Consider the following 16,403-nt stretch of genomic DNA (forward strand, 5'->3'; position numbering starts at 1 on the left):
ATTCATTCTCTTAAAAGGCTTGACTGTAAGAAGCCAACCACACAAAAAAGGACATTACGTAAGCAGATCACACACACAAAAACCCTCTAATCATGAAGATGGAATGAGAGGTGCAGATGAAAGGGCCATGTGCATTTGAGGACAATGAGTAGAATTTTGGGCAGATATCATTTATGGTCTATTCAAGAGAACCATTAAATTATTTTCATGATAGAGTTATAACTAAGAGATATCTATGCAAAAACACATTGATTTGGATCCAGATAAAGTTAACTGTACTTGGTCCCAATTGACACTTTTTATATTGATTTCAATAGGATCTAAGTACAATTAACTCAGTCTGAATCCAAAGCATTATCTGTTATTTACCAGAGAAAACAAAACAAAGTTCATGCTTTCCATTTTTGGCAGACAGCATTGCACCAAGAGCAAGAATAAAATTATGCCACTTCTGGAGGATAACTATTGAAAGGATCTAAACCAAAGTAGTTGGAGAGTTTCCTAGTGCACAAAATTTCAATAGTGTTCTGAAGATTCATGGGTCAAGAGGAACTTGCTCTCACTTTTCCAAAGCATGCAGCCACGGATTCTAGCCATCTCCTTAAAGCTCCTGCTTTTATGATGTTTATCCTCTTGATAGTGCCTTCAAATAACTCCGCATTACATTTGGGGGCCAAAGGACGAGTCATTAGTTCAACACTATGCTCTACAGAAGTAAGTATAGGGATAGGACATGACCTACTTCCCTGATCACTATGCTTTCTGTGCTGCCCACACCCTATGGGACCATGGCAGATCTTACAGTTCACAGTGGCTAAGGTAGTGAAAATGTGTCATTTTTATTTACTGGATTTTTAAACAGCCTTACATGATGAATTAGTTATGTCATGTAGAACATCATGTATATGAAAAACAGAACGTGTGCCAGGGCCAAGGTAGATCTGAGTACCCAAGCATGGATAAACTGTGCAGAAGCTAGTTGCCCAAGGAAGGATATGTACGAAACTTACATTTCTTGCTCCTATTGAGTGTTAGTGCAAAGAGAAATGAAAGAAAAGGGACAGGCAGCCTATCTAGTATATCAGAGAGGAATTTATGACATCTGGATTGTGGGAAGACATTAGCTGATATAGTGTCACTGTCACTGCAGAGAATATCACCTTCTCTTAGACGATACAAGACATAAACACAATGCCATATAATACAATATAATGTTATATGAACCTGTTAACCAAAGTAAGTTAAGTCAAACCATAAAAATGCTCACCTTGGAATGAACAAAAGTAGCCATCAGAAATAACTGTTTTTTGAAAAACTTTGATACAAGTTCACTATTCTGAACGCCAGAAGGTATCACAAAAAATACTGATACACTTACGTCCACTGAGAGCTCTACTCAGCTGCTCCATCTTTTCTTTGGCTGTTTTGAGAAGGCGCTGTTCTAACTAAAAATAAGGGGATAAAGAAAACATGATCAACTTGCCGTTTTGAACTAATAAAGCTGGAAATAATTTCATAGAACATTTTACAACCATACTTGATAGCTGAGCTCATGGTTCTTAAACCTTGTGTAATAGTGCATAAATCTATCAAGTTCTTGAAATCTTTTGTGTTTCTTTTCAGCCTGGAAAATAATTGTAGGAAATAAAAGGAAAAAAAATCAGTTTACTAGGTTGATCTGAATTTAACACTCACAGTCAAAAGCAACTATGCAATCAACTATTTAAACAGTGAATAGTAGAGTTTATTCACAATCAACACGGTAATGAATACTGCTTGAAGAGATCAGCCAGCCAGAAATACAACTTAGAGAACTGAAAAGTCAAAATAAGCTAGAGCTGACAAACTTGTGTAATAACTTTGTCCTCATTATATAAAATGACTTTTGAAAAATAAAAGGAACAGACAACAGGGTGCTTGAGCCTCTCCTACTTACTAACTACAACTATAGATAATGATTGAGCACTACAGGACGAGGGAGGGCACTCTGCAGTTCACAAAAATGCTGTCCTCTTTCCTTTCCTCTTGTAGTCTGCTGGGTGGCAGCCGTAATACAACAGCCTCCTCTTCCTCCCCAGTCCTGCTGCTTTTTATACCCTGGAATATCTGGACAAATCCAAAATGTATAAAAATCCTTCCATGTGTTGGTAATTTGTGTTCATGATTCATTTTGTTTTGGGCAATGAGTAAACATATCTTTATTCTTAAAAGGTAAATTGATTTCCCCCCTTGTTGTTAAGACACTGCTCTAGTTCAGATTCAATAAAGATTTCCAAATCATGATTCAGTTCTGTTCTGGTTTGGGGCAAAAGCAAAAAAGGTTTGAATCAGGTTTCAGTTCAGATCTGGTTTATACTTCCTGGCTGTGGAATCAAGTTAGTAGATGGAATCTGCAAATTTTGGGTGGCTTTTGGTCATCACTGTTCCAGTCCCTTCTAATATTTTTAACATGCACAGAAGATGTGGGTGAAGGGCAGGACCTTTTCTCTCATTGTGCTGTATTTTGGAGACAGTCAGGATGCAATTTTATGCACACGTTCCTGGGACTAGGACCTACTAAAACAGTGGGACTTCATTCTGAGTAAACACACAGAGGACTGCACTGTCGAACTGTCTCCAAACTACAAAGGAAAGTCAGAAAAGAGACCATGCCTCTTCCCTGAATTCCAGGCTCAGGGGAGATGTGAGGTGAATTACCAACTTTGTGCTGTGCTGAAGCATCTCTTAAATGTAGTATGAACTCAAACATGAGTGATGTTTTACAGAATGTTTGGGGATCCCTGATTAGTAGAATAAGGATTGAAGGAAGATGAAAAAATCAAATAAGTAAATTACACTCATAGTGTCTCCTCAAAACTGGTTAGTTTCTTACCTCTGCTGTCATTTCCTTGGACTGTTCCTCTACATGTTGAATTACTTCATAGCGAGTACATCTGTAATAACCTCCAGTGGAAGAACTATGCTTCTTCCATTCTTCAAGGCAAATCCAACAGAAATCATATTTACACTTGAAAAGGAAAGAGAGAATTAATGTCTGAATCAGGTTGTGTCAAAATGTTCAGCAATGAGACCTAGAGCATTGCAACAACAGAAATTCAGCATGTTTTCATTACACAATTATTCAAAGGCTATATTGCTTTATAAAAGTTTGGTTTGAATCTCAGTTCTGACATAACATTTTTCAACTACAGGATAGATGGAGAAATGAGTCTTCTGAGCAAAGGCATATAAAAATGCTCATCCAAATAGCTCATTCATATCATTAATTCAGAAATGAGCCTGTGCATTGCATCTATCCAGGATTTGGTCTTAGTTATTAATAGCTATTACTGAACTATGTCCCAGTTCAGATACAGTTCAATGTTATGGCATTATGTCTGAACCAGACCTATGTCTGGGTTTGGATGACATGATAACCCACAATGGGCTAGATAAGCCACAGTGCTTTATTTAACCCTTTGTGGGTTATCGTGTAGTCTGTTGGGTATTTTTTAATCCACGATGGCTTATTTGGCCAAAATAACCCACTCTGATAACCTACGGTCTGCTGAGTTGGTTATTTAACCCATCGTGGGTTATCATGTTGTCTGTTGGGCACTGAGAATTAATTTGCTCACCTATAGAGTCACACGACAAGAGTGGTTCAGATTGCTGCTGCCACTCTATTCTTGTGCATTCTCTGTGTAATGGCAACAGCTTACATGGGCTATTTCAGCAGTGTCTGTGGAGGGCGGGGGGAAATGTACAATTGGGAGAACTTAAAGGGATCTATCCCAGCTAATGTCCAAATGCACTTTAGTGCTATAGCGGTATTAAGAGCAATTAAAGGCATCTATCTCAGAAATGTATATGGGGGAAATGCGCAATTGAGGGTTTTGAGGTTGTGGGGGTTTGACTGCTACTGTCATAGCAAACACACACACACACACACCATGTACTTTGGTTATATTCAGACAATTTATGTTATGTGTAGCTTGGTTCTAACAGGAACAGAGTTTAGAGGATCATCTGAATTATCCTCATGTTTAGCATGCTATGCAGATGAAGTGACCTACATACATACAGGCTCCTTCTCAAAAAGGACTGGAACTGCTATTGATATTAACAGTTAAAAAAAGGAAGAGTGCAAGAAAAGATACTCTCACTTTGTCAAACAACACACAGCTAGTTTTTCGTGATGAAGCAAGGGACTGGTCATTAAGAGTGGGTAACACGAACCCTATTTTTCAAAATGCATTAAGTAAACTTATTTTTAGTATTTTTATGAGATTTACAGCATTCTTTCAACAGTCTGTGCTTACTTTTGCACATTGCATATGGTTGCAGCCTTCATTCTTCTGAATTGGAGATTTGCAATTGGCGCATGGCTTAGAGTTTGTGAGTAACCATAAGCAGTTGGCAGCATCTTCGTAAGCCTCACTAACTCCCACAACTTTGAAGAGGGAGAATGGAAAAGTTCAGGGTTTATGTATATAATGTATTAAAAGCAAAAGTCATCACTGCATTTCCTAATGTTTTCCTGCTGACCTGAACACCACTTCACGGTAAGTCCATTTTTCTGTTCTAGATCATTATTTCAGGGGTTCAATCCAGGAACTGTCTTCCACTGATGGAAGGGCAGCACTCACAGAAAGTGTTTCTGCCTGATTTGGGGGGTTCTCTCCTGCCCCTGCACCACAGCTCACCCCCTTCAACAGGGTCCCCCAACCATCTGTGAACCATTTTTAGGGGCTGGAGGGGTTGCAGTGAGGAGAAAAGGAGGCGGAAATTCCAGCCCAGTTCCATCTGTTTATGTCTGGATCCTACTTCCTGTGAATATGGATTTTAAGTCTTAACATTTCAACCTTTCACCCAAAGCAAACTGCCCAGAGAGCTTTGGCTATGGGGCGGTATATAAATGCAATAAATAAATAAATAAAGTAGTCAAATAAGAAGCTCAGATGTCTCAATAATAGTAATAACAACAACGGAAGCCATGCTCTCTAGAAAACTTTGCCCAACAGCTAAGATCAATTCAAATCTTCTATTGAAAAGAGGATTGAAATTGACCACCTGCCTCTTAATCTCACCCTTTTACTACTTGGTTCTGTACCAATAATTAGAAGCAATGTGCACAGAAGAACTATTAATGCCACTTCATCTGATTAGAGAGGTTTGAGAAACCACAGTTTCTCCTCACCACTCACATCATACACATTCCCCTTAGGTGGTCAAACTTTCTATTCTGGAAATAGGCTATTCTTTCTTACTGGTACATAAATAATTTTATATTACATAATCATACAGAAATTAAATGAATCAAACAAAAAAACCACAATGACCATTCTTACGCTCTTCAGGTTTCATTTCTGTTATCTTCTGCAGCCAGTTTTTCCATGTTTCACAGTCACAAGGTTCATGTGCTTCACCCAGACACTCCCTGAAAATGGATTGAAAGCTTTAAATTGTGAAGACTGAACTTTTTTTAAAAAAAATATATATCTCAGACTAAACAATGAGTTCTTAATCATGGCAAGAAAGCAAAATTCAATAAATAAATTTAATCTTACATATACTTCAATTATATTTTGCTAAAATGTATGGTTCCAAAGAGGTGGTAGAGGTACAGAAGAACAATCAGAAAGGATATCCCAAGATATGTTTACATTTTTCTTGAAATACCTGAGAGTGGCATAACAAATGTTTGTGAGCACTTGCATAATATGAGGATCCCTCTGCCCTGCACAGGGCAAGGAAAAGGTTAACTCTCACTTCTGTAAAGGCAGGGTTTATCATATCAAATTTGTGTCCCATAGGAAGGGGAGGACTCCTCTCTCAGTCTTGACTCTGCCTACTACAGAAGAGCAGAATTAATTGTTCTCTCCCAGTTTCTTTGGGAGCATAGGCTTTTTCTCTTTCTCGCTCTCTTACCTTTTTGTCAGTTCTTAGATAGAGGTATTAGCTACCAGAAGAGCTAGAAAATTGTAACATTTCAAAATAACTGCTGGAACTCAATAAACCATTGTAAAGTAGAGAGAATAACATAGAGGGAACCGACCACAATCCCTAAATAACTGGAGGGGGTATTCTGTGCAAATGCGAAAACAGCACAAGCCACCACCCTGTAACAAATAAAGCTCCCCCTATTTATACATGTGATGCAGGGAGGGACTCTTTGCTCCACAGCTCGCTTTTCCAAGTAATTAGGGTATTTTAAAATATATTGGAATTTATCCTGAGCCCTTCTTAAAGGGCAAGAAAAAAATTCAAATAAGTATCCCCCCCCCCACAAACTAGTACTATGTGGCAGCTGCTAAAAAAAAAACTATAATAAATCAAATAGCAGGACCTAAATTTTAAAAGACAACAAAGAGTCGAAAGGTTAGCTGCACATGCATTCTGTCTGCCAGCTTTTGCAACATTTCCTTATAATTTGCTACATAATTTTTAACAAGCTGTTTGTTTCCATAAAACATTCCACCAAATTAAAAAGTACTGCTCATATTTGGTTGACATTCTGCTTTTCCAGTTACATTTTAGTTTAACTTTCCATATTTACTTTAAAGTAACTTGTACCTACAGTAATTCATGGATACCAGATTCATTCCTTTTCAGTAATTAAATTCTGCCTCTTCAATATAACCTAAACAAGGCCACATCTTGTTTATTTTGTCATAATTAAACTTTTTCTAACTTAGGTCTGCAATATTCAATATTATATCAGTACAGAGATTGAGACGTAATCCTTAGGTACAGGAGAGTATACTGGTCAGAAGCAGTAAATATCAAGATCACTGGTCTTTTAAACTCTCCTGTGGGTGAAGAATTGAAAACTTCAATCTTAGGAGCCACTGAAATTACATTTGTCTTAAATAATTACTATACACTGGTATCTGTTCTGAAACCAGCCCTAAGTCTGAAACAACCCGCCCCAATAAATGTTGTCCAGAAGAGCCCTCCCAAGTGGTTTGAAAGGAATGTAATGCAGCGAAAAAACATTTGAGAAATGTATATAACCAGTATAGAAAGGGAAATCATGCTGTTTTACCCCACCAATATTTCTTGACGAAAAATCACTATAAGACACTGCTAGCTCAAAAAAAGAAGCAAGTAGTGCAATATGGGTGGAAGGCTTTGATGGATTCCTCATTAAATAATAATTCTAAATTAATTTAGTCACTAGTGCCTTGGGTGATGCTTCAGGCTCAATTAGCTGTAAAATCCCAGATGATATTTGGGAATGCTATTTTTCCAAAATATTTACAGAATCTAGGGAGCAGCCAATGGAAAATTTATCTTCCCTGGAATTAAACTACCTGCCAGAATGCGACCCAGGTTCTCTGCTTGAAATAAAGATTTTAATCATCTGTCTCAAACCACGTAAGGCCCCGGGACTAGACTCAATAACCTCTGAAATCATGAACCCTAACCCTAACCCAATATAGATAGGTGGGCTTGTCTTTTAGCTAATCTTTTTACACCTATTAACAACACTGGCCAACTCCCCTCGGCATGATTGGAGGCTATTACAATCCTAATATTTTTTAAAAAGTGACAGAGAGGATCCATCAAACTATAGGCCCATTATAGTTTAATGCCAGTTGTGGGGAAGCTGTATGCTAGCTACTTAAATTTGAGGCTCACCACTTGGATAGAGGAAAATATTCCGGGGAACGAACAAGCAGGTTTCAGGAAAGAGAAATCAACTCTTGACCACTGTCTAGTTCCTAAATCATCTGGCAGATAAATATATGCATTCTCATGGAAATGGTTTGTTGCTTTTATAGATCTTAAATCTGCCTTCAATACAATATCAAGAGACAGAATTACAACACTCTAGCATTGATAAAAGTTTGCTGTATTTTATTAAGTGATTATATCAATGTACCATGCTCCAAGTAAGGTGTGATTTGGAGGGCAATCTGACAAAACCTATTTTAGCCCCCAAGGGAGTTCACCAGAGTTGTATATTAGCCCCTGCATTATTCAATCTTTATTTAAATGTTTTGATAGGGAACTGTTTAGCATCTAACTTTCATACACCAAAACTGGCAGAGACCAAAGTCTCATTATCGTTTTATGCAGATGAGACTGTTCTTATGTCATTGTCCAAAACTGGCCTTAAATGCTTATTTTGAGTTATTAAGACTTAATTTATTCAAGGCGTGGATCAAGAAATAAGAGGATAATAGATGGATAGATAGCACATAGAGCAAGTCAAGAAGTTTAGATATCTCAGTATTATGTTTTCCCCCCACACTCTCTTGGGCTACCCATAGCCAGTCTGCAGTCCAGAATGCCCAGAATATTAGTAAAGCAGTATTTCGATTTTTCTACGCTAAGGGTCACAATTCATTCCTGCTGCCTTACAAATATTTAAGGCTAAAATTCTGGCCCAGTTGTTGAATGCTATTCCAATATAGATTCAGGGATTTAATTCAACTGTTGAGAGTGTTCTTTCAAACTTCTTGTACTCGTTTTTTGGAATGCCAAGGTATGTGTCATCTGCTGGACACCTGGAGACTGGCCTTGCATCCACAGAAACCAGTGTTTGGTCCCTTGCTTTTTGATATTGGCTAAAGGTTTTATATGCTGATCTGTCCCTACGCTATCTTCTGCAAAAGGATGTTTTTACCAATTCATGGTTCAAAGTTTTTACTGTCAAACTGCGTTTATTAGCTTTATCTATATATTTTCCTGTACTGCTTTTAAAATCTTTATTTCAAGCAGAGAACCTGGGTCGCATTCTGGCAGGTAGTTTCCATGAGATTATCCTGTTGCAAAATCTATTGTAGAACAACGAATGAAGGACATTGATTTCCAAGATGCTATGTCAAATGCGCAAGGATCCTGCTCTCCAATGCACTTTGGTCTAACTTTTGAATTTCCTAGATATGCCAGACATCTGGATTATTTGACCAAAGTGTTGTTATGTTTTTTCTAGGGCTAGATTTAACTGCGTCCCCTCTGCAATATTGGAAGGGTGCTATCAGCATGTCCCATATGAAGATCACTTGTATTCCTGTGGTGATGAAGCAATTGAAACTTTAGGGCATTTTTTTTTCAAATATAGCCTCCACTGGGAGGGGGGAATAGACTACTGGCTCTATTATGAGAAAAAGACCTGGAAGGTCATTGGAACAGTATTAGGAACACTTCTTGGCAAGTACAAACAAGTCAATGACCAAGTCAGTGGGTAAGTTAAACTTCTCCGTTCAAAGATCTCCTAAGATGATTTCTTCATCCTAACTGTAACTTGTATTCTAATTTTTTTTATCTGTTGTATCACTTTGGTTTTTAACTATGCTCATATTTTTAAATATGTGTATGTTTTAATAACTACTTTTAGCTTGTCGTATAATGAATGTATTTTTATGGTTTTAATGACAACTGCTGTTTTTTCTAATGTGTCTGTGACCGCATAATGAAATGATGATGATGAGGGATGTCCCCTCCATTGATGAGGGAAAATGCTGAGAGACCCAGTAGGACCATAACCATGAAGCGTTCCCTAAGGCCTCAACCAAGACAATTGGGTTGGGCACCCACAGGCAACAATAGTCCTGAAAAAACACCCCCCCCCCATCCACAGCTTTTTTTTCCAAATGAGGTGAAAAAGAGAGAGGAGGGGAAGCGAAGGAGTAGAAAGAGAGTCTCATTCTCCCTCTCAATGGGAACCCAACCTAGATTATAACATTCCTGTCAAAGAACTGATGGAAAGGTGATAGAAAGAGAAAAAAAGATTTATGGTCCCAAAGAAACTGAGAACAAACTATTAACTCTGCTGTTCTGTAGGAGGCAGATCCAAGAGGACTTTCCGTCGGAAACAAATTTAAATTGGCCCTGCCTTATACAGAAGTAAGAAGTAATTCCTCCCTACTCCATTCCCTCGCTGACTAAGAAGGATCTAAACCTATTTTAGAACAGACCTTACAGGCTAACACAAGAACTACTGTAGGAAGTAGGGAAGAAGAGCAGAACTCATGTGCGGAGAGGTGTGGCAATAGCTAAGAGCAGGTATCTTGATTCAGCTTCCCTATGGAAGTGAACCATGCTTCATATCACATAGGAAGCAGGATCTAAAATATCCTTGTCTGTACTATATGTTGCCAACTATCAAGCTAGACAATGATGAACAGTCTTCGAAAGCACTCTAGTATTCATACCACAGTAACATTCAAAAACCGAAGACACCAATGTCTTGGGTGCTTTATAAAAGTAAAGGGAACATTTGCTGAAACCTTAGCTCAGAGAGAAATGGTCTTCTGTAACTAAGGTAAATTTTACTTAATAAATCACTGTTTTCTGACCAAGCAGAATACACAATATATTCCTGTTTTTAACTAGATGTGGGCCGTTATCAGGAATGAAGATAATTTTTCTGAGAACCGATACGTTCTTCACATATTTCCCAGAGTATCACTGCTAGTTTAAAGAGAAGCAATCAGATTTCGGGAGTGGAAGATACACTGGTTCCAGATGGTGCCTGGGTGTAGATGTGTCAATGATTTCCAGATTAGTCACGACTCACTCTTTTTTACGGGAGATACAGCAAAATAGCTTCAGACATCTGCCACACATCCATCATACAAAAACTAAAACAACTAAAATTAGTACTATGTCAGAAATATAACTTCATGAAATAACCTTTTGTATTTGGAAGGAATTTTCTCTGGATGAAGAACCCTTTGAAATGCTTTTTAAAAGAAAAGAATGACCACAAAATCATTTTCTTGCTCATCAGAGAGAGAAAAAGAAGTAAAATATTGTATTCTACCACATTATAAATAGTAACTATCAGGTTTGAGTGCTTCTTCTCCCACTTTGAATTTATGCTAGTATAAAATTCTATATATAAATATGGACTTACACACACAAAAAGAATGTGCACAGGATTTGGCCAAATTCTGAGTCAAACTGGGCTGCTTTGGAGAGATTTTGAGGCTCCCCAAGGTGAAGTGGGTTTCCCTCTGAAGTGACCAGAACTGAAGTTGAATCATCCTGAAGCTATTCAGGGCTACAGAGTGTTAATCAAAGCTACAGAGGTTAGCCTGTCTGCAACAACAGCAACAAAAATGCTGCTTTGCTTTTCAGTATAAGGGAAATGCCAAGGTGGGGTGAGGGAAATGGAATTCCCCAATCACTGTGTTGTTGGGAGGGATTTGATTCTTACAAAAGCCTTTGTTTAAGGAGTCTCTCTGATCTTTTGCTATTTCTATCTCGGCTGAGAGCAGTAACTGTTGAAGAGCTTTGTGTGAGAAGAATTGTTTGTGGCTGGCACCTGTATTTACTCCATTCCCCATTCCTTATCCTCCTTACTCCAACCAACTATTATTCTAATTTCTCAGTCCTTATCTAAATCCCTCCTTTTCTGTTTCCTTCCATCCATTTACCCTGATCTTCCTCTAAAACAATTAAGTTTTATTTCTTCTTGCTGTTACCTTTTAGTCTCTCTTAGAACAAGTAATACAGGCAGCGTCGCTTTCCTCCCCCCTCCATTTGCCCTTCCTCACTTTTGCCTTAATTCTATACATTTTATTTTGTGTCTTTTCCCACCTCAAAATCAACTTTGATGATGCCTTCTATAATTTGACACAGCAATAGCACCCCAAACAATAGGGAGGGGGATCAGGGTTTTTTTACCATCCTAAACCCAAAAGGACTCCCCCTGCACAAAATGCACTGCACCTATCCGTCTGAAATTTGGCAGACTTTATCCTCACTGAAGAGGCATTTATGCTGTCAAGAAGTTATAATCACTTTCCTTTTAAACAAACATTAAGGGAGCCTAGCTCAAAAGCTTCTGCACATATTTCTAAAAAAATCTGGCAGGCTTCTCCTCAGAAGGATCTACAGTTGTTATCTATTTATGTTAAAAAGGTAAAAGGCAGAGCCATTTGTAGATTTCCCATGGAACTTAACATGAAGCTTCATTTTGAATCTTGCTTCAAGCTTGCACCCTTGTGAAACTGAAAATTTTTGAATCAGTCTGAGTCGAATCAAGCTGTTTTCCAAAGTGGTGAATCAGAGTCTGAACTGCATATTACATTTCACCCCTAAAATAAACACTCAGAGAAAAACACCATTTTTCCAGAACATCCAGAAGTCTGTGTATACCTAGCTTACTGTCAGTAGGTTGTTCATGCCATAATGCTAAAAAGGGCAGCCACAACCTGTTCATAAGGAACATTAGCTTCATGCAACACTAGCAAATTGCCTTGCTTCTTCACCACACTCAACTGCTTTTCCCTCTATGTCCTGAAATCCCCCAAAACATCCCCCCAAAAGTAAAGGGCAGCACAATCAAAGCTAGATTTCCAATTCAACATGTGGGCTTGATTCTTTGTAAACCAGATATTTTTGGCAGTGTATAGTAGAGATGAGATTAAATTGTAAAGAAAGGCAGAGCCAGTTGCAGCCTTTGTGTGTGGTGAACTCCAAAGCTAAACATCATGTACTCATGAATGCTATAGTGAAAATATCTATATAAATTTTAGATCATTAAATAAACAGTGGATGAGTCATAGTTCTTTCCATAAATGCACAAAACAATCAAACCTTATATGTCCAGAAACTAAACCCAAAGCAAATACTTGGCTTATTTCAGTACTATTTTTATTATTCCACACTCTTGCAAACAATCTATACCCCAAGCAATGTAATATAGAATTTTAAAAAGCACAAAAATTATTGAATATGTAAAATTCTTATCAGTTTAAGGGCCAGAATATGTAAACAGGATGGAAAAATTCAGGGTAAGATTTTGCAGTGTATGTATACAAACAAAACACTATTTTCTATGTCAGTTCACACAAATGTTAGTTATTTTAAAGCTTACACAGGGCTCTACAGCATGACAGTTATAAGACTACTAATAATTTTTAAAGACAAGTACAAACAAGCATTACTAACCAGCAGAAAAGATGCCCTTTCCCACAATCCACAGCAGGGGCTCTTAGCAACGGGAAACTAAGTGCTTCTGAACCTGTCGTATTTGACCCTTGTCTTGTTAGCCTGACTGCTCTTTCACAAGCTGGTGTAGGACACCATTTAATAGAGGGATTATTTTCAACAAAAGCCTGAAAACGAAAAAGCAAGATGGAAATTAGTTATCATTTTGGATCAAACCTTTCTAATCAATATAAAGTTTAATTTCACATTGTAGCTTAAAGCAAGTGTAGCACCAAAATGTTATGAAAGATAATGATCATATATCCAGCTAGATAGTTTTAGTTATTTGCTATAGCAATGTGTAAAACTCAGCCAAAGAACTATGTAGTACTAAACGTTATGTAAACTATTTCAAATATTAATGTCTTTTTATGCACAAAGCTAGAAAACTATGATAAGGTTCACCTGAGTCAAGCAAAATCATAAGATACTATGGTTAGGAAATTAAGGTAGACATGGAGAGAAATAAAACTAATTCTCAACTGGGGCTGAATATTAATTGAAGAATTACACTGTTAACCACCTGCAGACATAAGAGGCAACAAGATTGAAGTGTCAGAGAAGTATGTGTTGAAAACAACTTTACAAATGGGCCATCTTTAGGGGAAACATTTTATTTGTTTATTTATTTATTACATTTTTATACCGCCCAATAGCTGAACCTCTCTGGGCGGTTCACGAAAATTAAAACCATAATAAAACAACCAACAGTCTAAAACACAAATACAAAATACAGTATAAAAAGCATAACCAGGATAAAACCACGCAGCAAAAATTGTCATATGATTAAAATACAGAATTAGAACAGTAAAATTTGAATTTAAGTTAAAATTATGTGTTAAAATACTGGGAGAATAAAAAGGTCTTCATCTGGCGATGAAAGGAGTACAGTGTAGGCACCAGGTGGACCTCCCTGTGGAGCTCATTCCACAGCCGGGGTGACACAGAGGAGAAAGCCCTCCTCCTAGTAGCCATCTGCCTCACTTCCTTATAATCTATCAGAACATTTCATATGATGAGCCACAGTTGATAGATATGGCTTGGGATCCAAAAAGATGCTTTTGTTCACTAAGGGAAGGCTTGCTCTAGCCTTCTCTGCATGCAAAATAATTTCAGGATCAGGATGGAAATGAGACCGCAAACATGAAAACAGAATAAGACTTCTACACATTCAGCTAACATAAGGCACCCAGATGTTGCCCAAGTGAAAATATAACTTATCTTCCAATATAGTAGCCATTATTAGTCACTTTGTGCAGTACCTGTCAAGGAAAACAAATTATAAATTTTAAAATAAATTATATTCATACTTAATATTCTTTAAAACAGTTATTTTAGAAAGCCTATCTAAAAGGAGTTAGAATAATCAGTTCAGACAGATGCTTTAGCCACATGCTGATAATCTGACAGTTTACCTTAATATCAAATTGCAGGTAACGTTTATCCATCTCCTTGGAAACCACACTTTCTATGATCTCCACTGGAACAAGTTGGAAGCAATCATATGCCGGGCAAAAAATGTTGTGGGCTTCGCCCTCTTGAATCTTCATATTCAAAAACCTATTAAATATATATGAAGAACCTATTAAATATATATCAAGAATAAAAATGATATATTAACACATTTAAAATTATGGAGTGAAAATTAACTTTCAAGTTGACTTGTACTACAGGTTGGGGTTTTTTTTGGTTTAGACTACATGACAATCTGTGGTTAAGCAAAAATGGAAGGGAAAGGGTCCAAACTCATCCCTGTGGCCATGTCAAAGGAATGGAGTGGAGAACAGGTTAGCCCTAGGCTCATTGTAGTTTGTTCTCATGACACTAAGGTATAGTTTAGCATTGGGGTCCCCAGTGCTATATGAGGACGCTATCTAGTGGCAATATAATTTCAGTAACATTTCTAGTTTTTTTCTCTAGCTTCTCTTCTCATGTGAGACAGCCTTTATAAAGGTGAAGTACTCTCTTCACCATACTCTCATTATCAGACGTACCGGACTCAGCAAGACCCAGAAAGTGCTGCTTTAAGGCAAACCACCCTATTGTATTTTCCATAATTCCCACTCCTCCCCCAGTTATTATAATTTATTATTCAAAAAGCCCCCATCAGCTTTAGTTCCCTACCAGCTCAAAGGCAGAAACTCAGAATCTTTGCTTAAAAGATTTTACGTTCCCATTTTGGAACTTCTCTTATTTGTGATAACAGAGATTTAGAAATAAAAATAAAGTTGTGTTTAGAACAGAATCTTAGGTTGCACAACCTTTTTAGCCCTCAGGGTTGCATCCCATGCTGTCTGGGGGTCTGGGAGCTACACATATGTGCATCTGCCCCAAGAATATATCCCCCCCATCCCCCCCATCTCAGCATGCAGAGATGGACAGGTTAAAAATTCCCCTCCTTTCCCACTGAGATCAAAGTTTGTTGGCGGGATGGGGATAGAGGTGAAAATTTGTACACAGAGATCACTGTTTCTCTATCATTACTAGTGGTGGGAAAACTGATCTCAGATGCAGGATCACTGGAGGATGGGAGAGGCTATTGCCTCTCCCATCACCCAGCGATCTCCAGTAAGATTGCTGCCCAGGTGCTGCTAATTTATTTATTTATTTATTTAATTACATTTATATACCGCCCCACAGCCGAAGCTCTCTGGGCGGTTTACAACATTTAAAAATAGTAAACATTAAAAGTATACAATTTAAAACCACACACACACACACACACACATAAAAACAGTATAAAAACAACAGTATCCATTTAAAAACAACAATTGTGGGGTCCATTAAAAACAAACTTAACGTTGTTAAATGCTGTTAAAATGCTGTTAAAAATGCCTGGGAGAAGAGAAAAGTCTTGACCTGGCGCCGAAAAGATAACAATGTTAATAATAATAATAATAATAATAATAGTAGTAGTAATAATAATAGATAATAATAGCAGCACTGGAACACAGGTCCCCCCACCTCCATAGTACATATGATGACGTGGGCTGCAAGGAAAAGTTGGAGGGGTCCCATTGGATATGGGCTGCATAAGAAGTGGCCCAAGACTGCATGTGGCCTGTGGGTTGCACACTCCCGGTCTACAGCAGGGGTAAGTAGGCAATACACAGCCCACATGTTTTGCGCCCCCTGGAGCTGCCTTGGCCCTGGCAAACTCTCACATTTTTGCTTTAAAAGAAGGCTCCAGTGGGATCAGGAGAGGGGGAATTGTCCCTGAACCCTTGGAAGTTGCCACCTCTGGTCTAGAGTCTTTTCATGAATGAACTAACATGAAAAACCAAGCTGTATCATTAGTAGTTTACTGATTATGGTAATTTTTTCTGAAGTGGAAATAGGTTTTGCACAAAAAATGCCTAAATGTATACTTACGCCTCCCAACATGCTCTACAAAACTCATGTCCACAAGGCATATCCACTGGGTCTTCAAATACAGAAATAGTACACATACAAATTTCACACTGCAGATAAGG

General features: G+C 37.9%; 1 protein-coding gene across 5 annotated transcripts in view; it reads right to left on the reverse strand.

The window, feature by feature from the left end:
* ANKIB1 (ankyrin repeat and IBR domain containing 1) overlaps window positions 1–16,403 on the reverse strand; it is a 79,507-nt gene that overhangs the window by 14,228 nt on the left and 48,876 nt on the right. For all 5 annotated transcript variants that reach the window (XM_063126963.1, XM_063126972.1, XM_063126943.1 and 2 more), the window contains 8 exons: window positions 16,303–16,391; window positions 14,346–14,490; window positions 12,892–13,058; window positions 5,331–5,419; window positions 4,302–4,432; window positions 2,873–3,007; window positions 1,538–1,624; window positions 1,379–1,445 (listed from right to left, as the gene is read on the reverse strand). In XM_063126963.1, the coding sequence (XP_062983033.1) occupies window positions 1,379–1,445; window positions 1,538–1,624; window positions 2,873–3,007; window positions 4,302–4,432; window positions 5,331–5,419; window positions 12,892–13,058; window positions 14,346–14,490; window positions 16,303–16,391 (910 nt within the window). The remainder of the gene's footprint in view (window positions 1–1,378; window positions 1,446–1,537; window positions 1,625–2,872; window positions 3,008–4,301; window positions 4,433–5,330; window positions 5,420–12,891; window positions 13,059–14,345; window positions 14,491–16,302; window positions 16,392–16,403) is intronic.

The sequence above is a fragment of the Elgaria multicarinata genome, chromosome 1 (assembly GCF_023053635.1).
Source record: "Elgaria multicarinata webbii isolate HBS135686 ecotype San Diego chromosome 1, rElgMul1.1.pri, whole genome shotgun sequence".
Classification (NCBI taxonomy): domain Eukaryota; kingdom Metazoa; phylum Chordata; class Lepidosauria; order Squamata; family Anguidae; genus Elgaria; species Elgaria multicarinata.